A 27,667-nucleotide genomic window follows, 5' to 3' on the forward strand; every position below is an offset into this window, starting at 1 on the left:
AGGTGAGAGAATGTGGGTATACTTGATGGATTTGATGGACTGGAAATAGTTTGATAGTATCTGGAGTGTGTCCTTTTCCGGAATCTGTACCCTAGATTTAGCTCTAACCATTTATGTCATTGATTCTAAACGTGAACTAGTAAAATGGTTTGGGGAAAAAAATCCACTGGTCCCTGGGGGTTGGTGGTCCCTACACCTCCGGGCCCATGTCTCTGCTGCTCAGATTCCTTACCTAGTTCCATCCCTGTTAAAAAGGGAATTTTGTCTATTTTTATTAACTATTGTATTCCAGATGCCTCAGAGTGACTTTTGGTTTACTGAGAAAATTGGAGCTGTTAGGTAAAATCTCTTTAATTTCCTTTTCAGACATTTTTAGAGAGATCTGCATTTCTAACTGTCATTTATTTCATTAATCACAGCAGAACTGTTTCTTTTCACAACTTTTTAAAAAATCAGATTGAGCATAAATCCATCTAAAGTGTAAAATCAATGGTATTTGGTATAATCACGTATTTGTGCATTGATCACTTCATTTATTCTTAGAGCACTTTCATAATTCCAGAAATAATAAACAAAAAACAAAACTCATTACCTCTCAATCTGTCTATGCTTCCCCTGCCATACATAGCTGCTGCTATTTTTCCTTCTCACTAGTATATTTGTATTTATATTTTGTAAAAAGAGTTCTATATATGCAGTATCACCCATATTGATGTTTTACATGAGGCATAACTCTGTATTTTGTAAGCTCTAAAACAATCCTACCTCTCAGGGAGCTTGCTTTAATAATCATGTTCTTTCATGACTTGAGCTTCTTCCTGCATATAAACAAGTTCAAGCCTCTTCCATAGCAGAAACAAACCTATAAATACCTCCCTTTAAGCTTGTATCTTCTCTTTTCCTTTACAGTCAAATGTCTGAGAAGGTTTCTGTCTATTCGTTCATTTGGTGACAAGGTTTCAGGTCCTACCATTAAAATCGCCCTTGTTAAATTGCCTGGTAATGTCCTTGTTGTCCACTGAACATTTTAATTTTCTCTCTCTCTCTCTCTCTCTCTCTCATTAAAACTAATCTTACCTGGGGCATTTGGTGCAGCTGTCCGCTATTTCCTCCTCCTCAACATTCTTTTTTGAAGTATTCTTCTGGTTTTCTCCTCGCTATGAGTGGTCCTTTTCTACTTTCAGACCTTCAGTATCCGTGTGCCCCAGGGTCCTGTCTGTGCTGCAAGTCATATGTAATATCCCTTTCTGGGTGATTTCATGTGCTACAGCAGAGTTATCTTTCAGTGTATTTCTGAACTCCTCTTATAGGACGTCGTACATACCTTGAGCAAACTCCAGCTTGTATCTCTTTACTGAGCTCTGTTCAGTCAGTCAGTAATTATTTAATGGGGGCCTTGTCCCAACCAGGTCCACTCTGGGTTCTGGAATAGAATGGTGAGTTAGAGTTCCTGTCCTCAAAGAACATACCTTGGCAGGGGCAATGGGAATGGAATTTAAAAGACAAAATATGTAAGCATATATAATTGAGATTTGCTAGGAAAGATAAAATAGGGTAAGGTGGTAAAGAATTGGAGGACCAAGGGCTTGGCTTTGCCTGGGGTGATTAAGGAATTCTTTCTGAAGAGATCCTCATTGAGATGAGTCGTGAGGTGCCCCTAAAGTCTTTCAGATGGAGCAGTGAATGCAACTGTCTTGAGGCAGCACCAGGTAATCTTAATTGAAGGATGGCAGGAATGCCCGTGAGGGTGGAACACTGTTCAAGGGGGAAAGGAGCAGAATAGAAATCAGAGAGGTAGGGGTGACAGATCAGGAAGGCTCTATAGGAGTTTGGATTTTTCCTGGTTAAAATGAGAGAATGTTGGAGTGTGAAACAGAATTGTGATAGTCTCTGTTTTGGAAATATCACTCTGCTAGGTAGTGAAGAGGAAAGGCAGACCATTTAGGAAACTGTTCTTGAAGTTGAGATGAGAAATAATGGTGCTTAAAGATGAGGTTTAGAGTGGTGGAGCTGGTGAGAAGTAATTGGTTAAGGGATCCCAACAACTAAGTAACTGCTAACTGGATAGTACCATTTATATATGTCTCTCAGGTATCAAACACCATTTTCAAAAAGAAATTGATCATTTTTTCCCCCAAACTGTGCTTTTTTTAAAAAAGTGATTTTCCTGTCTCAATGTTTGCACCATCATTCTAGTTGGCCCAGCCAGATCAGGGAGCAATCCTAACCTTCCCCCTTTCTTTAATTTCTGCATCTACTTAGTCCATCAGTTATTATTGTAGACTCTCCTTTTTTATATCTCTGTTCCTTCTTCTGTTCCCAGCCTATTTTAGTCCATTTTCTGCTTAGCCCACTTTCAGGCATCCCTCATAATGCTGCAAAAGCAGTTTTCCTAAAATGTCTGTTAATTCCTGTATTAGTCAGCCAAAGGGGTGCTGATGCAAAACACCAGAAATCTGCTGGGCGTTATAAAAGGTATTTTAAAGGGTAAGAGCTTACAGTTACTAGGCCATCAAGCATAAGTTACTTCCCTCATCAAAGTCTATTTCCACATGTTGGAGCAAGATGGCTGCTGACGACTGTGAGGGTTCAGGCTTCCTGGGTTCTTCTGGGCTCAGCTCCTCTGTTTTCTCCACAAGGTCAGCTGTAGACTGTGAGGCTCTCTAGGCTTCAGGCAAACAGCTCTGTTTCTTTCCCTGGGGCTCCAGTTTAAGACTTCAACATCAGACTCCATCATCAAAGCTCCAACATCAGAAACCCACAACTCTGTCCTTTGCCATGCTTTTTATCTGTGAGTCCACACCCACCTAGGGGCGGGGACTCAATGCCCTAATGATGTGGCCCTATTAAAGCCCTAATCATAACTAAGTCAGGCCCAGGTACAGATCAGATTATAAAAATCCAGTATCTGTTTTTGGAATTCATAACCATATCAAATTGCTAAACACCCTGATACAAAAAGCAAGTTAAGTTACTTTGACCATTATATTAACCAGGGTTCTCCAGGAAAACAGAATGACAGGAGATACATATAAACATACATATACACACACATATATAATGTAAATAATATGAGATTTATTATGGGATTAGGTTCAGGTAACTGTGGAAATCACCATCTTTTCTTTTCTATGATGGATATTGCAAGTGCTCTTAAGTCATTGGACTAACATGGTTTAGACGTGTTCTTTTTTACCCAGTGGCACACTTGTAAATTACCAGGAGGGTGATATTCCGGTGTTTTGCATTTAAGAGAATGGATTGGTGATATTTTTAGGGAAATGTCAGTGTGGACAGGAAAGCTTTATAAGAAATCAGCTTGTTTCTAGCCCAGACAGTTTAAAAAGTATACATTAGACCTCAGCATCAAGTTTATTTGAAGTTAGAGGGATAGGCACAATGATTGACGAGAGATGAGGCGCAATCCTGGGTAGAAAAGTCCTATGGGAGGTAGAACAGAAATTTAAAATAATGTTAATAGTGCATTGTTAAAATTGGAAAAAAATTTACTTAGACTATTTCCCTTATAAATTATGTGAAAGCTGGAAAATTCTGAAGTGCTGTGCCAATGTACAGTAGTAATGGTATTACCACAGGGTGATGCTAGCTAGAAGGAAGGCTAGAGGGCTGTGGAGCAAGTTGCTTCAGGTACATCACAGGAACACAGGCTCAGGCCCAGCGAAGATTTTCAGCAAATGATCACTTTATTACTTAAGCAACACAAAGGGTTGAAAAGAGCAGGGGAAGAGATCCCAAAATGGCTGGCCCTCTGGCAGCCAGGTGCTCTTGGGTCAGGATTGGTGGGTGTCAGCTCGGACATCCTCTTCTGGTAGGAGAGGAGAGATGCTTGTGATGCCCATGTGTGGGGTATTTATACAGCCGAAGGGGAGGGGGCCCTGCGTCTGAGCGACAGTGCATGCATCAGGCCACCCTTGTGGAGTTCCCACCCTGATAAGCAGCTGGAACTGCTTGTTTGTAGGGTCAGGATCTGGCCATTCCATTAGAAATAAGTTCTTCCCCTCAGGCGGAAAAAAAATGAAGAAAAAAAAAAAACATTGAAACATCTACATCCAAAGAAGAGTTTAGGTGAGGGCTGGGAGATGGTGAGGTGACCACTGAGCATGTTGGTGACTTCCCCAGCAAAGGATTGGAGTCCCTGCATTGGTGGACAGATTCTTTGGGGTAACGCAGTGGTAGAGGTGACTACTGGGAGGTTGTGAGCAGGGTGGGGCCTTCAAATTGAGGATGGGGTCATCTGTGCTAGTGCATGGGATGGAGATCGTCAAGTGAGTTGTTGGCATAGATGCTGAGGCTCTGGAGTGAGGATGAGGGCATGGTGGTGGGGGAAAGTGAATAGAAGTGAATGTTATGAGTTTGTTCAGGAAGTTGGAAATGCCTTTGCATCATTAGATGACAGCAGTGGCAGTGATTTGGAGAGATTGGTAAAAGTAAATGATTCTGAAGGCTCAAAGACACTGAAAGCTTCATTCTTCCACTTGCTTTCCCTTTCCCAACATGAAGCTCCAATGAGGTGGTAGTGAAGGTGAGGCCCAGTCAGGTTAGCTCCTAAAAATTTGAATATTTGTCACACAGAAATATTAAATCTAACAGAATTATACTTTATTATAACAGGATTCCAATAGAAAAGGAGTCTAGGCAGTTAGAGCCATGACATTTAAAGTATATATATATTTTAAACAAATCTATTTGAAAGCGATGTTTAAATACAGAAGTAGATGATTTAAAATTAAATCTATTTTATAACTCGTTTTTAAGAAATACTTATTTTCTGCTTTAGAGTTGCTGTATCTTGGGTCATTTAGGAGGAGGGAGACTTCTTAGTTAATCAATTTCTCATTATCTTTGGTACATTCTTAAATTCTGTTAATGCAATAGCTTTACATAAACGCACAGGTTCCACATTCAGCAAATGTGTTTGGTTTTTTGTTTTTTGAGGTAGTGGGACTGGGACCTCTTTAAGTGAGAAGTTGGCGGTCAACCCATTGAGCTACATCAGCTCCCCTGAGTTGGGTTTTTTTTTTTTTAACATTTTATTTTTATTTATTACCCCCTCCCCCCAGATGGTCTCGTCTGTCTGCTCATTGTTTGCTGCCTTCTCCAGGAGGCACCAGGAACCAAACCCAGGACCTCCCACATGAGGGGGGAGTGCCCAACAGCCTGAGCCATATCCACTCCCCACAGGCTGCACAGGCTGGAGAAAAGTTATACTGTCATGCAGATTGTTGTTATTGTGGATTTGTGAAAAGCACTCATATCTGTATTAGTGCTGCTCAGCAGTAGTTGGAAGTATGTCGAAACCATCTCTGATTTCTACTCAGCACTTATTCCAAAATTCCTTCATGAACAAGCCCATCCTCTCATACATATTTGAAATGACCTGTATAAACTGTGACTCTGAAATATTTCTTCCCCATAGACCTTTTCCGCGTTGCCTATTTCTATAACTAGCTATAAAATGCCTCCACCTGGATGTTAACAGGTTTCTGTGAGCAACTGTCCAAATGAAGCTTTTCCTTTTATTACTCATTTCCCTATTCCCACAATAAGAACAGTAACTAGCATTCACATAGTAATTAATTTGTGCCATACACTGAAAATACTAAGCATTTTATATGTATGATCTCATTTAGTCCTTGTTACGACCTGAGGTAGATGCCTTTGTTTTTCCTATTCTACTGGTACAGAAGATGAGCCATAGAGAAGTTAACTTGGTCACACAAGTCTTAAGTGGTAGAATTGGAAATGAAATCCAACTATTCTGAATCAAGTTTGCTCTTGAAAACTGAGCAGTATTGTCTCCCCACTTTTCTCTTTTACTGTCTATCCTGGTTATGACTGCACTACCATCTACTCAGGTAGTAAAGTAGGATATTTAGCTGTTCAGATTCCTTCCGCTTTCTAAATATCAGTTATCCCGTAATCAACTGGTCAAAGATCTGATACATACCCTGAGTTTTTTCTTTGTCGCTACCAATACCCAGTTTAGATAAACTTACTATCTTAAATCTAACCTCACTACTGCCAAAGTTATTTTTCCAAAATGCAAGTCTCATTACTGAAACCCTTCAGTATATATCAGTTACCTTCAGCATAAACTTTAAACTATTATGCTTGTTATATATAGGATATCATATAAACTACTTCTTAGGGGACTGTACAATTTAGACTCTGCTTTGTTTCCCTGAGTACGCTTTACATTCCACTATCCTTATGTTCCATTGTGCAACCAAACCAGCAATTCTCTGAATGCTCTATACTTTATTTCTGTGTGCAGTGCTCGAAGCATTGCACTTAAAGGTGCAGTTTACTCAAAGGTTATCTTTTCTTGAACTCTTTCTTGATCTGTCTTTTGAATTATCTACTTTCTCTTGTGTGCCCACATATACTTAACTTTACATTTTGCATCTCTTTTAGTAACTGTCAGGCTGAAAGTTATTTGTTTACAGGTTTGTCTCCTCAGTAGACTATGAGCTCCTTGAAAGAAGGAAAAGACCTACTCATCTTTGTATCCCCAGTGTCTTGCACAATTACTGGTACAGAGTAAGTGATTATCAATTTTTTTAAACTAAAACTATCTTTAACAGTCAAACTACATAGATTTAATAGTAAATTAATACTAAAAAAAGAAAAAAGTAAATTAAACCTGTATACATCTAGTAATATGTTGTCATGAAGAATATGACTGTAGCTTTTTTTACCCTTCTAAGGCTCAGTTTCCTCATCTGTAAGATAAGAATAGTACCTCCCTATTTCATACAGTTATTTTAAGTCTCAGATTAAAAAATTTATATAGCAGTATATTCTATTTTAAGTACAATATGACTTTATATGTTATTAAATCAAGTGTGGGGACTAGTTGTCTTCCCTTTTAAGGCAAGATGGTGCCAATTTTGAACCATCTCTTTCACTTTTTGCATGTACTCTTGAGTCTAAAGATTATTATTACATGATTATTATTATCTGAAGATGTCTTAATGCCTTCCATGTTTGCCAAAGAGAGTTTCGGTATAATTGCATTCATTTTAATTGTGTCAGTCCTTTGTAGATGCTTGTTCTACCTTCTTTGCTTGCATTGTTGCTATTGAGAATTCTGCTGTCATTTTACTCTCATCCTCTGTAGGAAATCTCTTCTCTTTGGCTGCTTTTAACATGGGTCTCTTTGTTTTGGGTTCAGGAATTTCATTGCTGTGTGTCTTAAGTGAATTTCTTTGTACCTAGCATGCCTCTTTTTATTGTGTCGTTTATAATTTGTGGATAAATGTGTTTTAATGGTTCTAGAAAACTAAATCATTTTTCTCTCCCAGTATGACCTTTCCTTTTTCTCTGTTTTCTGGGATTTATTGTAGAGATCAAAGTCAGATCTCACTTTATCTCATGTTTCTTAGCCTCTCTTTGGTATTTTCTATCTAAAAAGCACATTTATAAATTATTTTCTTCAGATTTATGTTAAAGTTTACTAGTTCTTAAGTTCTGACTAAACTAATTTTAAATCTTTCAGTAATCATACTTTTTCATTTTAGAAGTTCTAACTGTGGGTATAGATGTAGCTCAGTGGTTGAGCACCAGCCTCCCATGTACCAGGTCCTGGGTTTAGTCCCTGTTATCTCCTTTAAAAAAAAAAAGTTTTATCTAGTGAAATAATGTGTGGATTCTCTGCCCTCAAGGAAATAGCACATAAGTCTCCACTTCTCAAGTGTGGGCTTTGCATAGTGTCTTTCTCCCGAAGAATAAGGTATGGAAGTCGGAAAAAGTGCCTACCCCTAAAGTACCTTATGGAGAATGTAAGTCTCCAGTTCTTAAGTGTGGGCTTTGCATCAGGTCTTTCTTCCAAAGAATGCAGTATGGAAGTGAGAAAAAGTACCTTCCCAGTGGCAAAATCTGACAAATGCTACCTCAGCCAGGAGATCGAGGTTAACATCAACAGTGATAAGTATGCTGATGGTATGTAAGGAGAATAGCACTTTATCTTGGTGATCTTCCCCAAACTAATAACCTTAGTTTAATACTGAGAAAAACATCAAAATCCCAGTTGAGGAACTTTTTAAAATATGTAACCAGTACTTCTCAAAGCTGTTAAGGTCATCAAAAACAAGGAAGTCAGCAATAACCCAAGAGGAAAGTAAGGAGACAGGGCAGGTAAATATACTGTGGAATTGTGGATGGCATACTGAAACAGAAAAAGAACATTAGTAAAAACTAAGGGAATGATAGTAAAGTTTAGACTTTAGTTATAATAACGTAGTATGTGTTCATTAATTGTGACAAAAGTACACATATAAGATGTATAGCAGTTTAATATTATTGATGAATTCAAAAAAGAAATATTGGATTATATTTGTAAACTGATCTTTTCCTCTGGGCATATTAGATTATAATGGATTCATAAGTTTCCTTGATTAAGTAATCATGTATACCTCTTGTAGGGCATTGAGTCCCCACCCACTAAAGGGACTCACAGATAAAAGGCATGGCAAAGGACAGAGTTGAGGGTTTTTGATGTTGGAGTTTTGATGTTGGAATTTGACGCTGAAGCCTTAAGCTGGAGCCCCAGGGAGTAAGCGTACAGAGGGTAGAGAAGCAAGACCCTGGAAGGGAGGAACCCAGGAAGCCCGAACCCTTGCAGACGTCAGCAGCCATCTTGCTCCAACACATGAAAATAGACTTTGGTGAGAGAAATAAACTTATGCTTGATAGCCTGATATCTGTAAGCTTCTACCCCAAATAAATACCCTTTATAAAAACCGACCAATTTCTAGTATTTTGCATTAGCACCCATTTGGCTAATACAAAATGTTAATAATAGGGGAAACTGGGAATCAGGTGTGGGGTATATGGGAAATGTCTACTATCTTCACAACTTTTTCTGTAAGTTTGAAACGACTGTAAATTGAAAGTTTATTTTATAAATTCTGTTTGGTTCTTTTTCAGACATGCAAGATTATTTTCATAGTGTCTTCTTGCTTGACCATGTTTTACTTCATCTTTTATTGCTAGAACTAATTAGTAAAAGTTTGTGTTTGATAATCTTAATATCTAAAGTATTGGAAGTCAGAAACTAATGCTTTTTGTTTCTGCCGACTCTTAATCATTTGGCTTATTTTCTTATAAATTTTATTTCCTAAATTATGGGCTCATATTTAGTTACTCTCTTAATCTTCCATAATCCCAGTGGTTTAAATTGGGGTTCCTGGGAGTATATGTTTATGCTTCTGCATGTTAGAGGTTACTACTGACTTGGGCTCTAGCTTAATGCTCCCTCACCTTGCAGCAGGCTCCTTTCTTTGTCTGTTGATCTCAGTGTTACTGTCTACATGTGCATCCAATGCAACACTCTGATTTATTAATTTTTACTCACTACTCATCACTCCCTTCTATTATTTCAACTCACTTTTTAAATTCCCCCCCTGTTTTCTGCTCTCTGTGTCCATTCGCTGTGTGTTCTTTTGTGTCTGCTTGCATACTTGTCAGTGGCACTGGGAATCTGTGTTTCTTCTTTTTTTGTTATTGTGTCATCTTGTTGCATCAGCTCTCCATGCATGCGGCACCACTCCTTGGCAGACTGTGCTTTTTTGGCATGGTGCGGCTCTCCTTACAGGGCGCACTTCCTGTGCATGGGGCTCCCCTACACGAGGGACACTGCTGCATGGCACGGCACTCCTTGCGCTCATCAGCACTGCACATGGGCCAGCTCACCACATGGGTCAGGAGGCCCTGGGTTTGAACCCTGGACCTCCTATATGGTAGGCAGACACTCTTATCAATTGAGCCAAATCTGCTTCCTTCAACTTACTTTTAAAACAAAGTATGTTTGGCTTTTATTATTATGTGGTGGGAGCAAGCTTGATAATTTCCCATACTTCCTGAGACTACAACATTACCTGAAAAGTACATTTGTTTTAATTTATCCAGAATCTATTTGCATTAGAGTAGGAGGGCCTATTTTGGTTTTCTATTTTCAGAACATTTTTTTTAAAGATACTTATGTTATACAAATGCCACATAAAAAATACATAGTCCACTCCCAACATCTCCCACATTTTCCTACATTAACAACATCCATCATTAGTGGGGTACATTCATTGCAATTGATGAACACATTTTGAAGTATTGCCACTAAGTATGGATTAAAGTTTACACTCTTTCCCACCCAGTTCTGGAGGTTATGGCAAGATATATAATGACCTCCATCTGTCATTGCAGTGTCATTTAGGACAGTACCCAAGTTCCAAAAATGCCCCCCAATTACACCTGTTTTTTTCTTCTCCCTGCCCTTAGAACCTCCAGTGGCCACTGCCTTCACATCAGTGATATTATTTCTTCCATTGCTAGAATCACAATGAGTCTATAGTAGAATACCAGTAAGTCTATTTTAGTCCATAGTTCATTCCCCAGTCCTGAAGATTCTGGGATGGTGATGCCCACTCCACCTCTAATTGAGGGGGGCCTGCCATTCCATAGGACCAGTGGATGGGACTCTCTTGCTTGCAGTTGTAGACTCTTTTGGTTCTTTGGTATGGTAGTTGTCTATCATATTCTTCTTGTTAGTTGTCCTGGGTGAGATCAGTGAACTGGAGAGTAGGTGTTGCAATTTCATTGAGATTCAGGGCCCAGCTGCTACGTGGACAGCCCAAAGATTTAAGTATCTTGGGCATAAACCTAGCAATTCTAGGACTAATTATAGGTTCAAATAGAAGAGCAGAAGAGCCACGTGTAGGGAAACCACAGCTGAGTCCCAACTCTGTCACACTGGGGAGCATAAATTCCAGAGTAGTGCTCACTGGCAGGTCACCAAACTCCTGAGCTGTCTGCCCTGCCTGTAGTGTCTAGGTGTCTCCAGAGCACTAGCAGCCCTGCTGTATGAGGCACTATTTACTTTGGCAGCCAATGAGGTCCTGCTGACACATGCATAAGCATAACCTCTGGAACGACTTCCCTACTCACTTTGAAGTCTCTTAGCCGTATAAACTTATTTGTCTTTACCTTTTCCCCCATTTGGTCAAGGTATTTTTCTGGTTGCATTGCTAGTTGGTGTTTGGTAGTAATCCCTCAGTGCCACAAAAACCCATCCCTGGGAGTCATGTCCCACACTGGAGGGAAGGTAATGTATTTGTATGCTGAGTTCGGGTTAGAGAGAGACTATGTTTGAACAACAAGGAAGCACCTCTTAGGCATCCTGTAATACTAGGCTAAGTTTCAATTTCAAGAGTAAAAGTTCATATTCATAGTCATCAATGTCAAGGGCTTATCAATAGACCATGGAGGGTCTTTCAAAATATCCAGTACACCAGATGTTTCAGGTGCTAGAAATTGAAATCCATTTGTGTAGCAGTTTGATATTATTGATGAATTAGAAAAAGAAATACTGAACTATGATTGTAAACTGGTCTTTTCCTCTGGGTGTATTAGGGTATATTGGATTCAGAAGTTTTACTTTTACTTGATTAAATAATGATTAAGACTTTGACTGGGCCATGTCAGTAGGACATTGATTCCCTGCCCCATGGTGGGCAGGGACTCACAGAGAAACTGCCCGGCAGAGAAGGGAGGTGGAAATCTTGAGCTGGAGCCTGGGGAAGTAAGCACACAGAGGGCTTGGTCATGAGGAAAGAGAGAAAGCTCTCGGAAGAGAAACAAGCATTTGCCTAATAGTCTACAACTGGCCTTATGGAGATACCAGAGCAGCTGAGCCCTGAGAGAGGCAAGCCTGGGAAGAGAGGAACCCAGGAAGCCTAAACCCTTACAGATGTCAGCAGCAATCTTGCTCCAACATGTGGCAATAAACTTTGGTGAGGGAAGTAATTTATGCTTTATGGCCTGGTAACTGTAAGCTTCTACCCCAAATAAATACCCTTTATAAAAACCAACCGATTTCTGCATTTTGCATCATTACCCCTTTGGCTGACTTAATAGAATTTGCATTGATTTTCTTCAGTGTCTATTGATTATCTGAGGGTTCCGTCTTCATTGGTTTTCTCATATGAACATGGCAGCTGATGTATCCTCTGGTAGAGGTGATCCTTGAAACTGTTTCTCATCTGAGAACGAACTCATTGGCCTGTGTGAGGTCTCAGAACCTGTGCATATATACTAATTAGAATTAATCAAATAGCAAGAGTACTGCATTCTAGCTACCATGCTTAGTACTCTACTATAACTAAAAGTTATTCACCACCTTCTAAATGGCAAATTCAATACTCTTTATCATTTTTTATCTTATTTGATTGTCTTGGCAACCTTGGACCCTGTTAAATACCTCCTCTTACTAAAACTCTTATTTCCTTGGTTTCTGCAATGTACCTCTTCTGTGTTTTTCTTTCCTTGAGTACTTTTAAAAATAATTCCATTCTTGACTCCTTTTCTAACTGCCAGTTTTATGCAGTATTTCTAAGAATTCTGGTAATCTTTTTTCGAGCTGTTACTTGCCTTTCCTGATCACATTCTTTTAACATCTTCAGCTACCACCTATATGTGATTGACACTTTCGAGTGTTATTTGAGTGGATGGAAGGGAAATCTGGCTTTCACTTCTGATTTTCTCATATAAACATGACAGCTGATGTGTCCTCAGTTAGAGATAATCATTGATCTATTTTCTCATCTGCAGAATGAGAGCATTGGTTTGAATGAGTTCTTAGTAACTGTGAATATATATTAATCAGAATCAGTTAATCAAATAATAAGCAACTCCTTAAATTGTCTGTCTTTGGGGAAGTGGATTTGGCTCAACTGATAGAGCATCTGCCTACCACATGGGAGGTCCAGGGTTCAAACCCAGGGCCTCCAGACATATATGATGAGCTGGCACATGCGCAGTGCTGGTGCGCACAAGGAGTGCCGTGCCACGCCAGGGTGTCCCCCCGCGTAGGGGAGCCCCACACGCAAGGAGCGCGCCCTGTAAGGAGAGCCACCCAGCGTGAAAAAAGTGAAGGCTGCCCAGGAGTGGTGCTGCACACATGGAGAGCTGACGCAGCAAGATGACTCAACAAAAAAGAGACACAGATTCCTGGTGCTGCTGACAAGAATACAAGTGGACACAGAAGAACACATAGTGAATGGACACAGAGAGCTGACCACTTGGGTGGGGGGAGGCAGGGAAGGGGAGAGAAAGAAATAAAAAATAAATCTTAAAAAAAAAATTGTATATATATCTATCTTATACAACTACAGCAAGTGGACTATATAATGATTTTTAGACTACTAGGTCCCTGAATATGGGGAAATATCTAAATGGAGCTTAGAAAAGACTGCAAAAAGAGAAAAACAAAATAAACGTTAATATTTCTAAGTCTTGCCCAGGATGTTCTGGCATACCCTTAGTAAGTTAAGGGTGGGTAGAAGTTGAACCTTGAGATATTTGTCATGCAGAAGAAAGGTGAAATGATTCTGCTTTGCCTTTTAAAAAAATTAAAAAAGGGACAGAGCAGAACTTGAAAAATTATCTATAAAAAGAAACATGGCAACTTTATTTTGGACACGACAACTAATGCAATATGGGAACGTGGACTAGAGACTTTGTTTTTTAAATTATGATAAATGACATTGGGATAGTTGATGAAATTAGAATATGAACTGTTGATTAGATAATAGTAAAGTACTAGATACATTTCTGACTTTGATAACTACTTTGGTTACATAATGGAGAGTTTTTTTCTTAGGAAATATACATTAAGGTATTAAAGTGTAAGGTGGTTCAGATAAATAACATGTATAGATATATATGGAGAGGGAGTAATAAAGGAATGTGGCAAAAAGTTGTGAATCTGGGTAAAGGTTATAGAGGAGTTCTTTGTATTCTTATAACTTGTATTGGAAATTGTTTCAAAATAAGTTTTTAAAAATATATTTAAAGCATTTTTATGCTCCCTCTCCAAAAAAAAAAAAAGAATTTGATTAGGGAAATGAAATGATGGAGGCCTACCCCTACCTGAGATTGTCATTATGAAACTACAGTAATGGAAATTGTTTGGTACCAAAAAGGAAACCAGATAGATAGAAAAAACTCCAAGTTGGAACAATATACATATAAAAATGAATTAATGATAAGGGTGACTATTGAAGTCAGATTAAAAAGTGCTTATTCAGTGAATGGTGTTAGATCAAATTGGAAAGAAAAAGAAAACTGGATCCTTGCTTTGTAACTATATATTCCAATCTGATCAAAGATTTAAGCCTTAAACAACAGTAACTCTAGAGGAGAGCTTGTAATAATTTATTTTTTGTGGAGATGGCCATTCTAAGCAAGATGAAAATGCAGAAGCCACGAAAGGCAGGTTTGATCAATTTTACTACATAAATTTCTTTTTTAGTGTATTTGGAAAAAACAGCATAAGCAAAATCAAGAGGCATATTACAAATCAAGGGCTTATTTCCTTATTTTATGCTCTATAAATCAGCAGGAAAATATCAATAATCCAAAAAAGAAAAGAATGAAACATAAGAATTGTTAGTTTACAGGATAGGAAATACATATAACCAGTGGGTTTTTAAAGATGCTAATTCTCATAATTAAAGAAATGCAAATCAAGACAATATTTGTCATTTTGTATTATGCGTAAGTGGCAAAAAATAAGATGCTTTCAAGGATGTGGAATGGGAACTCTTATATACACTCAGTTGTGGTAAGAGTGATATTATGTAGTCTGGCACTAGTTATTAAAATTATAAATACTTATTCTTCTTGACCCAGTGGCACCACCAACAGGAATTTATCTAGTGGAAATACCCACAAAAGTTTGTTAATCTGTATGTTTAAGGCTGTTCATTGCAGCATTATTGGAGTCCATTAGGGGACTGGTAAAATCAATTGTGGTACATCTAAGAGGGAGAGTACTATGTAGCAGACACAGAAAATGAGAAAGATCTGTGTTTTCTGATATGGAAAGATCTCCATAATGGATTTTTAAGAGGAAAGAGCTAGATAAGATCAGTATGCGACGTATGCTCCCTTTTGGTTCCAGTTAAAAATAAAACCATAGGAAAACCTTTAACAGAGTTTACCTTACAGAGAACACAAGATGAGGACTAGAAAAGGCTTTTGTCTTTTATTTTGTATTATCTATATTATTTGAATTTTTAAAATATTTATTAGGTTTATTTTTTAATGTGAGAGTTGTCTGTGGATAAAGGTTTGGTAAATTTAATGTATCCTTGTTTTTATTTCTTTGTATATATATATAGAAACACAATCATACTCATATTACTGATATAAAAGATTCAGTCTCAAGAGATTAGTTATACAGACTTTATTAATAAACTAAGTGCCACATGATATGTTTTTATGTTCTTAAACAATATCTTTGACCTTAAAGAGGACTGAAAACTATTACACATTTTCATTTTCCCCATATATTTGCCTCCCTCTGTGTGCTTTGCCATTGCTACAAATATTCTGCAAGCATGCATCTCTAATGATTTCTTTCCATTTTTATCATTAATAAGAAAATGACTAGCAGTTTTCTAATTTGTATTCCTTCTTCCCCTCCAGATAAACAATGTATTTTCTTTTCCCCTTCCCCCTGAGATGGCTTCCTCATCTGTCTGCTCATTGTCTCTGCTAGTTGTGTCCACTTGTTGTCTTCAAGAGGCGCAGGGAACTGAACCTGGGACTTCCCATGTGGGAGGCAGGTGCCCAACTGCTCAAACCACATCCACTTCCCAAAATACTGTATTTTCATGCAGGAGATAGCCAGTTTTGAATATTCTGTCTCCATAAATGTCCAAGCATGGAATTTTTCTGGACTTTATTCTTTGAATTTTTTTAAGCTTTTCATTTTGAAATAATTTCAGACTGAACAAAAAAGTTGGGAAATGAATACAAAAAATTCCTATATACCCTTCACTCAAATTTTCAAAAGTTAACATTTTATATGACCCCATACAATGATCAAAGTAGAAATAATATCAGTAGATAGACTATAGACTTTATGCAAAATTTGCAAATAGTGTCAGTTAAAATCCTTTTCTGGGTCCAGGACCCAATCCAGTTGAGGGATCCATCTAATTGAGGGATACCTTGCAAAAATAACTGGTCAGTACACTTCAAATGTATCAAAGTCTTGAAAAACAAAGATAGGAACTGCTCCAGATTCAAGGAGACTGAGGAGACATGATAAGTAAATCAACGTGTGACCCTGGACTTGTAGTGTCATCATTTATTTTATTGCTCAAACTGTCTCAGATATTGTTAAAGTTTACATTGTAGTTTATACTCTCTCCCACACAGTTCTGTAGGTTATGGTAAGATATATTATGGCCTATATCTGTCATTGCAGTGACATTCAGGACGATTCACCTATATTATACCTGTTTTTCCCTCTCCCTGCCCTCAGAACTTCCAATGGCCACAGCTGCCACATCAGTGATATAATTTCTTGCATTGGTAGAAATCACAGTTAATCCTATAGGAGAATACCAGTAAGTACACGTTAGTCCATAGTTTATTCCCCAGACCTGAGGATTCTGGGATGGTGATGCCCTCTCCACCTCAAATTGAGAGGGAGCTTCGATCCCATATGGGTGATGGATGGGACTCTTGCTTGAATTTGTAGATTCTCTTGGTTCCTTGGGTATGGTGATTGTCCATCATCTCCTCCTTGTTAGTTATCCCGGGTGAATCTCAGATATGGTTAATGGCCATATTCTTTTAATAGTGTTAAGTAATGCTTATAAGTACTAAGTCTTAGGTGTAGTTTTTTAGTTGATGCTGTTTTATAATATTGCAAATTAACACTCTTTTGTTTAACTCATGAATAAATTAACTTTTTTCTAGGTTTAAGCTGAATTTTGGGACATGGCCACTGCTTCACCAAGGTCTGAAAGTAGTAATAACCACAGTGGAAGGTTACAGTTACAGGTAACTGGTAAGTTGTTATTTTCATAGTAATTTAAAATACTGACTCTCGGATGGAGCTTTCTTTGTAATACCTGATTCAGCAGACTTACTCCATATGTATTTCTGGAAGAAGAATTGTTCCCACCATATCTGAGGTGTGACTTTCCTCCTGTTCTTGATCTATGTTAAGGGTCAAGAGTTCTTAGTTGAAGTAACAAGAACCTGATCTGGCTGATTTGAGCCGTAAAGGAACGTATTGAAAGACTATCAGGTAGTTCATAGAATCACCAGAATTCTAGAGAACCAGTTGGAAAATGGATATGGACCAAAGGAGTCTTAAGTAGCCAAGGTAATGCAACCGTAGTATTTATCATTTTGAGCATCAGTTAGAATTCTTTGGAATATAGTGATGCTCTCAGAAATAGTAAACTTGGACTTGTGCTAAATGGCACAAGATTTTAGTGCTCTTCTTTTTTTCTTTGCCGTTACCAATTTTTAATTTTATTGGACTAATTTTTTAAAATACAAAGCATCTTTAAGTCCACTATTTTATTGGTTTCACAGTATCTCATGAGTAAATATTACTACTTCTCTTTCGCTAATGAGGGAACAGACTTGGAAGGATTAAGTGCCTTCTATTAGTAACAGGACACCAACCAAGGTCTTAGGACTCACTCTTAAGATATCACTTCTTTTATTAGATAATAGTGACCTTTTTGTTGATTTTTCTTTTGTTTTGTAAATAATCAAATAGTGCCATGCTCAAGGCCTTTCCAACTATTGAGGTCTAGTAGTTTACAGTCTTTAAACTGAGGTGCTCTGTTCTAAGCCAAATTAGGAAAAATATTAATTTACTTATTATCTTATTCTTATTATTCTTATTCCTGTTCTTAACCCACAGCTGATTAGCAGCAGCAAATAAGAATAAGAATATTGTCCATGGAAAGCAGGAAAAATCAAACAAAACTATGTATCGTAATATGGTAATAATACTGTAGTGTAGTATATTCATAAGTAAAGTAGTATACATAAATGTTATATCTTTTAATATTTAGATTTCAGACTTTATGCAGGAAAGGGTCAGAAACATAAAGTGTGCAAGATATGTAAAAAGGATAAGACTTGAAATGGAAAGACTAACCTAACAGCTTATTATAAACATATTTATAATTTATTCTAGTACCTTTTAGTTTCATTTTTTTTAATTAAAAATTTTAAAATTATATGGATCTGTTTTTGCATGAGTGGTGTGTTTTATGGATTTAACTTTATTCTTTTTAAATATTTCAACATCATTTATGGAATAATCCATCTGTTCTCAATGGTTTAAAATACCACCATTATCACATACTAACATCTTCTTTATTCTTATGTCAAGGTCAGGCTGTTTTGTTATTTTGATTCTATAATACTTCTTAAAAACCACATTGGGGCAAATTTTATCACTTTGCATTTTAAAATATGCCTTTACTGTTCTCTAATTTTCTTTACCTTTCATTTGAATTTTAGAGTCTCCTTCACTTTTCCTCCTCCCTTCCAAGTCTTAAATCACTTGGTATTTTTATTTAGATCATTAAAAAATATTGTAATCATGAAGTCCCAGTTCGATCCCTGGTACCTCCTAAAAACAAAACAAACAAATGTAAAAACCAACTCTCATTGGGGAATGGATGTAGCTCAGTGGTTGAGTGCCTGCTTCCCATGTATGAGGTCCTGCTTTCAATCCTTGGTACTTCCTAAAAAATTTGTATAAAATTGGAGATAACTGAAATCTTTATGTTAAAGCTTGCAAATCCAGAAGTATATCATGTCATTCTTTTCAAGTTTTTTCTTTCTTTTTTAAGATTTTAAAAATTTATTTATGCCATTTTCCCTTGTTTTTGCGCTCACTGTCTGCTCTCTGTGTCTGTTGGCTGTGTGTTATTCTGTATCTGCTTGTCTTCTCTTTAAGCGGCACTGGGACTGATCCTGGGACCTTCCACAGTGGGAGAGAGGTGCTCAATCTCTTGTGCCAGCTCAGCTCCCTGTTCTGCTGCATCTCTTATTGTCTCTTCTCCGTGTCTCTCTTTGTTGTGTCATCTTGCTGCACCTGCTCTCTGCATGGACCAGCACTCCTGTGCGGGGCAGCACTCCTGTGAGGGACAGCATTCCGCATGGCCAGCTTGCCTTTACCAGGAGACCCCAGGAATCAAACTTTGGACCTCCTATATGGTAGACAGAAGTCTGTTTGCTTGAGCCACATATGCTTCCCATCAAGTCTTTTAATGCTCATCCATGTAGTATTACAGTTATCTTCATGTGGACCTTGTATGTTTCTTAAGTTTATTACTGGAACTTTTTTTGGAGGAGGGTAGTTATAAATAGGATTTTTTTAAAGATTTATTTTTTATTTATCCATTTCTCTCCCCTCTCATTATTTGCACTCCCTGCCTACTTGTCTTCTTTTTAGGAGGCTCCAGGAACCCAACCCAGGGGCTCCCATATGGGAGGGAGGCACCTAATCACTTGAGCCACCTCTGCTCTCTATTTGTTGTGTTTCTCATTGTGTTCCCTGTGTGTCTGTTGTTTGCATCATCTCACCATCTTGTTGCTTCAGTTCATTGCACCAGCCCATCATGTCAGCTCGCTGTCTTGCTTGTCTTTTTTCTTTGTTTTTTTTTTTTTTTTAAGGAGCCACCGGAACTTCCCACACATGACAGGAGCCCAGCTGCTTTAAGGCATATAGGCTTCCCATGAGTAGGATTTTAAAGTCTGCGTATGGATGTATCTCTCTATGCATCCATTGTAGACTGCTGTGGGAACATAAAATGGTACTGTCACTTTAGAAAACAGTCTGACAGTTCCTCAACAACAAGTTACCGTATGACCCAGCAGGAGTGGAATATCCCCAAAGGAAATACTAATAAGAGCATGTCCACTCAAAAGCGTGTACGTGAATGATCATAGTGACATTATTCATAGCAGCCCAAAACTGGAAACAACCCAAATGATGTCCATCTTCTGAGGAAAAGATAAATGTGGTATATCCACATAATGGAGTAATACTTGACAATGAAAAGGAATGATGTACTGATACATACTATATAACATGTATGACCCTTGAAAACATTATGCTAAGTGCAAGTCAGTCATGAAAGACCACATATTGTATGATTCCTTGGAATGTCCAGAATGAGTAAATCTTATAGAGTCAGAAAGATTAGTGGTTGCCTAGAGGAGAGTTTAGGGAGGTAAAAAGGGACATGACATGACTACTAAATGATTTGAAGTTTCATTTTGGGGTGATGAAAATGTTTTTAAGTTAATTGTAATAATGCCTCTGTGTATTAAAAACATTGGATTGGGCAGGTTATATAGGTACATTTTATGGTATGTGAATTATATCTTTAATACAACTGTTATACAAAAAAAATTCCAATAGTTCTTAATTATTATTTTAGTTATTATTATATTATATTTTAGTTACTATTGTTTCTTCATCCTACTAATAAAAAGAATTCTAATTACCCAAGAAGCTCAGTTCCATTCTTTATTAATTTATTAATATGTAATTTTTTTGGCTACATGCATTATCTAGTGATGATCATGTTTCCATTAGTTTCTAGTGCCAAACTGAAAAGAAAAAAGAACTGGTTTGGAACAGCAATATATACAGAAGTAGTTGTAGATCGAGAAATTAAGAAAACAGCAAAATCCAGTAGTTCTTCTAATCCCAAATGGGATGAACAGCTAACTGTGTAAGTACCTTGTATAAAGCAAAATCCTCAAAAAGGAGTATGCTTCTTGGAATATTTGTGGGGCTGGGGCTGGGGGGATTAGAATGATTTCAAAGCAATGAGTGCTTTTTCCCCAATGTGTGTGGACAGTTTGAAGTACAAAAAAAATACTGGTTAATTTCATTTACTTTAGCAAGGAGGCATAATTTTTGCTTTAGCTTTATAAACTAAAATTACTTTTATATAGCCATACATTCTCTTATTCTCTTGGTATAGAAATAAATATGGCAGAAGATCAGTCATTCTTAATTTCAGTATTTCTGAACTGTGGTATAAAGTTGTGTATAGTAAAAGTATTGTAACTAATGTATCAGTTGTCTTAAATCACTAGAACTTTGTTGAGATATAAGAAGTGTGAAGTTACAGTAAGACTCTTAATGTATTGCTGATGCTTTGGCTCATTGATGGGAAAAATTCTTACCTGGTTATTAAAGTCCTAATATACTTGAAAGTAAATACTGTTTTTATTTATAATTCAGATAATTTTTTGCTTCATGAAGTATTTTTCTCAAGTAAACTGAACTCATGGCTTTCAAAAATTATAAATGTAAATTATTTAATAGGAATTATCACTTAGAGTGATGGTGTATATTGCTGTATTTTTGTTGTAATTTAACCCTTACAGACATGTGACCCCACAAACTACATTGGAATTTCGAGTTTGGAGTCATCACACTTTAAAAGCAGATGCTCTATTAGGAAGAGCAGCAATAGATTTGAAACAAGCTCTGTTACTCCACAATAGAAAATGTAAGTATTTTTCTTCTAAACGTCTTTGTTTTCTTTAAAAGTTGACTTTGGACTTACCCTGAAGTACAGTTTTGGTTTTTTTTTTTTTAAAGATTTATTTATTTTATTTCCCCCCACCCCGTTGTCTGTTCTCTGTGTCCATTCACTGTGTGTTCTTCCGTGTCTGCTTGCATTCTTCTTAGTGGCACTGGGAATCTCTGTCTCGTCATCTTGCTGCATCAGCTTTCTATGTGTGTGGCACCACTCCTGGGCAGGCTGCACTTTTTTCACACGGGGCAGCTCTCCTTGTAGGCGCACTCTTTGTGCATGGGGTTCCCCTACGCGGGCGACACCCGTGTGGCATGGCTCTCCTTGTGTGCATCAGCACTGTGTGTGGGCCAGCTCACCAGATGGGTCAGAAGATTTGAACCCTGGACCTCCCATTTGGTAGGCGGAAACTCTATGGGTTGAGCCAAATCCGCTTCCCTGAAGTACGGTTTTATATTCATAAAGGAGAACTTCAGTTTTTGCCTGATAGCTTTAAAAAAAACCTTGTGGCATTATGTGAAAAATAAAATATTTACCCTGGCCTTTCTCCATCCTTGTCACTTCTTATTATGGTTATTATCGTGGTTATCATTGACTTACTATTTTCTTATTATAATTTTGTACTCATATAATATTAGTATATCTTAGTATATATTTGACCCTTCTCTGTTTCTTGGCTAATGACAGTTTTGTTTGTATAAAATAATTAAATTCTAACCCTCAAATTTTTTTTTGGTTGTACTAGTTCACTGTAGAAAAATATGTAGAATATAAAAAACCACACACACAAAAAGAATAAAAATGCTCCTACTGTCCAAGGTTAGCCACCCTTAATAATGTGATTTCTGTCTTTATCTCTTTCTCATACATAGACACAAATGTTCATTTTTTTCCACTTAACAATATAATATAAACATCATATTTCCACAGTATTAAAATCTCTAGCCAGGGTATTTCTAAGGCAGAATAGGCATCAATTATTTGTAAACTTCCTATCATTGTATGCAGCATTTGGGGTATGTACATATATATATATTTTTTTTTTTTCTTTTTTTAAAGATTTATTTCTCTCCCCTTCCCCCCAACCCCATTGTCTACTCTCTGTGTCCATTCACTGTGTGTGTTTTCTGCGTCCACTTTCATTATCTAGTGGCAGTGGGAAACTACGTCTCTTTTTTGTTGCGTCATCTTGCTGCATCAGCTCTCCATGTGTGAGGCTTCACTCCTGGGCGGGCTGAGCTTTTATCATGTGGTGCGGCTCTCCTTTCGGAGCACACTCCTTGCATGTGGGACACCTCTGTGTGGCATGGCACTCCTTGCACGTGGCAGCACTGTGCATGGGCCAGCTTACCACACGGGTCAGGAGGCCCTGGGGATTGAACCCTCCACCCTCCATATGGTAGACGGATGCTCTATTAGTTGAGCCACCGATATCTGCTTCCCTAAATATACTTTTAATTCTTGGGATAGTGTTATAGTTCATAGCTTTTATCAAATTCTCAAAATGTTGTGTGTTCTAAGAAGAGTAAGAACCATAGTTCTAGTTTATGATTTTTGATGGCCACAACATGTTTTTTCATACCATAATTTAACCTGTTTTTTGGTATTTAGGTAGTTTCTAATAGTTGGCTCAAACTAATGCTACAGTGAATACCTTTGTTGACATGTGTAAATCTTTATGAACACTTTATTATTTCCCTAAAAATTTTTTCATTGATTCCTAAAAGTAGGTTTTCTGGGTTAAGGGTTTAAATACTAATGCTTAATAGGAACCGGAGGTGGCTCAAGCAGTTAGGTGCCTCTCTCCCACATGGGAGGTCCTGGATTCTGTTTCTGGTGTCTCCAGTAAAAGGAAGATGAGCACACAATGACCAGACATAGCAAGCGCAAAAAACAAGGGGGTGGGGAGAAATAAATAAAATAAAATTTTTAAAAATGCTAATGCTTAAAATATCAGGTTTTTAAAAAGTTCTTCCCATTTTTATGTCTCAGTTTAAAGAAAAAGAAAATCCACAAAGGGCTAAATTTTTATCTGATTTTAGCAGATATGTATTTTGGACATACAAGGTGTTACGCAAGTTAGTATAAAGCCATACTAATTTTTATGTGTTTTGATTTTTTTAAAAGTATTCTCTTAAACCATTGGAAATCTTTATTCTCAACTATTACCATAGTGTATTTTTTGGTTTTGTCATGCAATTCATCTTGGTTACAGAAATAGTAGTAGACCTTATAAGCATCCAGTACCTTGCCTGTTGAACCCAATAGAATGGTGGCTGATTTGTCCTTTTTTTTTTTTCCTTTGGTGGCAGTATGATATTATTGATATAAATATGTAATATGTCAGCTGATCCATATTATTTCAGGGTTGAGTATCTGGTTTTATCTAATTGTACGGTATTTCTTCGTGGATTATGCTTTTGCATGGGACCTTATTTTTAGTACACATAATCATTGTAATCTGCCAGCTTACATTTTAGTGAATTTTGTCTGTGTGTATCTATGTATAACATTTGGGGTCATGTTCAGTTTTGTTTTGACTTGTTCTCTTAAAATTATATCATATGCATTTCCCTGAATAATTCAGTGATATTCTTTGAAAGCTCATTTTTATAGTTTCGTAATATTTTATCACATACTATAATTTATTTAACCATACTTCTGTTCTTGGGCATGTATTCCAATTCTGTTAAATTATACTGTTATAGACCTCCATATAAATGTTATTTATCTGACAAAATAGTTTTTTAATTATTTTAATGCCAATACAGTTTGACATAAAATCCTCATTACTTTTGTAAAGCTAAAGTTATTTCTTATGATTTAATTGAGCAAAATGTTCTCAGAGGGAAAAAAAATTTTCTAAAAATCCATAAGGTGGGAAGATCGCTTCAGAAATTGTAGTTTTTACACACTAAGCATTCTTTTTTTTTTTTTTAGAATATAGTATTTTAAAGTTGGGAGAAACCTTTGGGGATTATCTAGCCCTAGCTACTCATTTATAGATAAAATAGCTTAACCTGAATGACCTGCTCAAGGATATACAAATAATTGCAGAGTTGTGACTAGAACCTGTGTTCTATTTCTGATTCTTGGCTGCTTAATTTGAATTTGAAATTGTAGACTAACATGGTTCTGCACAACTTCAAAGCAATTTAAAATATATTTATAATTTATGATAAAATTCTTGGTTGTGTTTGCTTCGTCTTCCTGACTTAACACTCATACTCTTGGTTTTAGTTAGATATCATTTGAATGAACTCTGGTTAAATTTTGGGAGTCCTTTGGTATTTCTCTTTAAAAAGAACAACCCCCAAAATGCTTAAGAACAGAACAAGTAACCCAACCAAACATGACTACCCAGTATTGGATACGGATATTCATTACTAAAAACCTTCCCATCTCATTCCCACCCTGAAATCAGAAATCACTTATCTTCGAAGGAAAAATATTGATAAAAAGGTATGTTTCTGAGGTGTGGCTGTAACCAGAAAACATTTTATAACCACTTTAAATGAATAGGATCTGTATACTTACACAGAAGGCTGTAATTATTTAGAGTGGAGGGACTCTCTAGCGTAAGTCTCTATTCTTTGCCTCTTTGCAGATGTTCGATTTTCACGGGATGAAGTGGGAGAGCAATTTTTCTGAAAGAAAATAGACTGAGTTTTTAGGTCTTATGCATTAGAAAGAAGAGAACAGCATTCAGAGCTGGTCTGGCTCTTAAGGAGCAGCCCTGGATCTAGCATTCTTGGAAAGTTCAGTATGGGTTTTTGGCAGAACACTTAAAAAAGGATTTGTGATATGATTGGTAGATTATATCATGGTGAAATCCTTGAAGGAAGAGTATATTATGGAGGAGGTAACTGGAACAAGAATTATTTGTGGGGACGATGATATTCGAACGTAATTTTGAAGAATGAAAGAAAGCACATGGAATGGTCATAGTGGGAGAGTTACTGTAGGAATTTGAGGTGACATTTATAAAATCTCTAAACCACAAACAAAGTGGAATTAATGAGCAGCTCAAAAGCAGAGACTATCCAATGCGTGTAGTGTCAGTGGCTCCCACAGCCAACAGCTAAAGATTAAAAAATAATTTTAGCAGAGATACTTGATTATTGAAATGAATTCTTACTGTGGAAGCTCAATATCTAAAACCTATGGCGATATTGAACCTCACAAGCCTGCACATGCACATGTGCCCATGCCCCTACTCTTGTTACCCCCAGCAGTCCTTGAATTAGCATCTGTGGAACCCTGTTCCTCAATCCAGTTTGAAAACCTACTTGGCTAGAACAAGTCCAACTTCTGATTCTCAGCACCTTCTACAGGCTTAGTTTAGTTTCTTTACTTTTCTTCAAATCTTAGTACCCTACCTGTCTCTCTTAGCCTAGTTGTGTTCTTATTATCTTCTGCAATATGCTTTGCTTGTTCTTTCTGGAATGCAATTCTTTGTTACTAATCACGGTTTTCAATAATTATACATTTGTATAGTGTGCTTTTGTATTCCTTAACATATGTGGAATTGCTGTGGAAAATGGTGTTAAAAGTATATATAAGTTAATTTCCTTCTATTGCTACCCAGTTTTTAAAATGGGATTTTTCTTGTCATATGGATGAAGTTGGCCCACTAACATGTAATGTCACACTTATCTAGCAGGTTATCCCACCTTTTGCCAATGTAGCAGACTCATTGTTTTTGTCTAAGTTCTATTAGAATATAATCTTTATAAACTATACTTACCTTTCAACATACTTCCTTAAGTTAACTTAAATCCTTTTTGAAACAAGGTGAGGTATAATAAATAATTACTTAATAAGAACTTAATTGTAAGATAGGGGCAAGATTTATATATATATATGTATAAATCAAAGTTTATATATAAATCAAATATATATAAAACATGTCAATAAAATGTTGGCAGTTGAGCATTTGAAAGTGGCTAGCGTGACTGAGGAGCTTAAGTTTTTTATTTTATTAAGTTTTAATAAAATTTAAAGAGCCACACTGGCAACCATATTGGACAGTGCAACTATAGACCTTTCTTTTTAATATTTGAATTGCAAAATCAGGGTTTATTCCTGTTTTTCAGAAAATTAACTTTCCTTTCTTTTTGTCTCCTTCTTTTTATCATTTCTTTTGTAGAGTTTTCATTTTTTACCAGTAGGTGTCATGTTGTCATCCTTGTGAGATTCAGTCCTAGAAGTTCCTTGGTGTATTTTCTTAATCACTAGCCTGAAGGCTACTATCTGTTTTAGAAAATTTTCTTTAGTCGCTTCCTCCTGCATTATAATTCTCTGCCATTTGTTTTTTTGTGTGTTTATTCTGGCATTAATTTAATCATAATGCCTACCATTCAATTTAGCTTTTTATGTTGCCAGTATAACTAAAAGGTTAGCTTTTGTCAAGGAAAGCATTTTGAAAATAATTATGTTCAAAGGAATTTGTGATGAACAATTATCTTTTTACTTTAAGTGGTAAGGAAAAACAACAGAGAAATTAATCATTTATGATAGAGGACAGAACATAGTCAAATATAATTTTATTTGAAAATTTACTTTAGCCTGATTTGCTTAGCATTGTTCATTGTTGACTAAATCGTAAGTTCTGTTTTGTAAAGTCACTGATAATCAGAGTGCATTTCTATTACTTTTTTAGAAAACTATCTAGGATTGAAATTACTAGGTTAAGGGAAATGAGTTTTAAGCCTCTAGCTATACATACTGTCCAGTTGCCTTCCTAAGAGTCTGTACTAATTTTTACACAAAATATATTGTAGAAGAGTTTCCATTTGGAAATACTTTCCCCATAATACAAATTTGAAAAAATTTTGAAATCAAAGCACTATGATTATTAATGAAGTCATTCCTATGTTTATTGGTCCTTCCTATTTTATCATTTGTGATTGTCTTATGTTCTTTATCCATTTTTCTCTTGGCTTGTTGATTTTTTTCCTCACAGATTTCTAAGAGCTCTTACTTTTTTTCTCCCAGTTAATCATTTTCCTCTTATTTCCTGAACTTTGATTTTTATATAAGTTGAACAATTTTCGTCTTTGAAGTTAATCTTCCATTATTTTTATACTTAGTGAATCCTTGCCAATCTCTAGATAGTTATCTCTATTCTTCTTGTACATTTATCACTTTATTTTGCTTAATTTCTTTTATAAATCCTGAAATGTATTTTGTTACATGCTAAAAGGAAGGGGTTTAACTTTGTTAATTTTTGTATGTATGTTATTATAATAGAAAGACTTATA

General features: G+C 36.6%; 1 protein-coding gene across 6 annotated transcripts in view; it reads left to right on the top strand.

Annotated features, from left to right (window-relative positions):
• Positions 1-27,667, top strand: part of WWP1 (WW domain containing E3 ubiquitin protein ligase 1) — a 139,788-nt gene that overhangs the window by 13,683 nt on the left and 98,438 nt on the right. For 4 of the 6 annotated variants that reach the window (XM_012518097.4, XM_004474756.5, XM_058275692.2 and 1 more), the window contains exons 2-4: positions 16,789-16,879; positions 20,450-20,588; positions 21,253-21,377. In XM_012518097.4, the coding sequence (XP_012373551.1) occupies positions 16,810-16,879; positions 20,450-20,588; positions 21,253-21,377 (334 nt within the window). In that variant the 5' untranslated portion in view covers positions 16,789-16,809. Of the gene's footprint in view, positions 1-6,467; positions 6,562-16,788; positions 16,880-20,449; positions 20,589-21,252; positions 21,378-27,667 lie in introns of all 6 variants that reach the window. The other 2 variants (XM_012518098.3, XM_058275691.2) reach the window with 1 other exon arrangement.

This window comes from Dasypus novemcinctus, chromosome 14 (assembly GCF_030445035.2).
Source record: "Dasypus novemcinctus isolate mDasNov1 chromosome 14, mDasNov1.1.hap2, whole genome shotgun sequence".
NCBI lineage: Eukaryota > Metazoa > Chordata > Mammalia > Cingulata > Dasypodidae > Dasypus > Dasypus novemcinctus.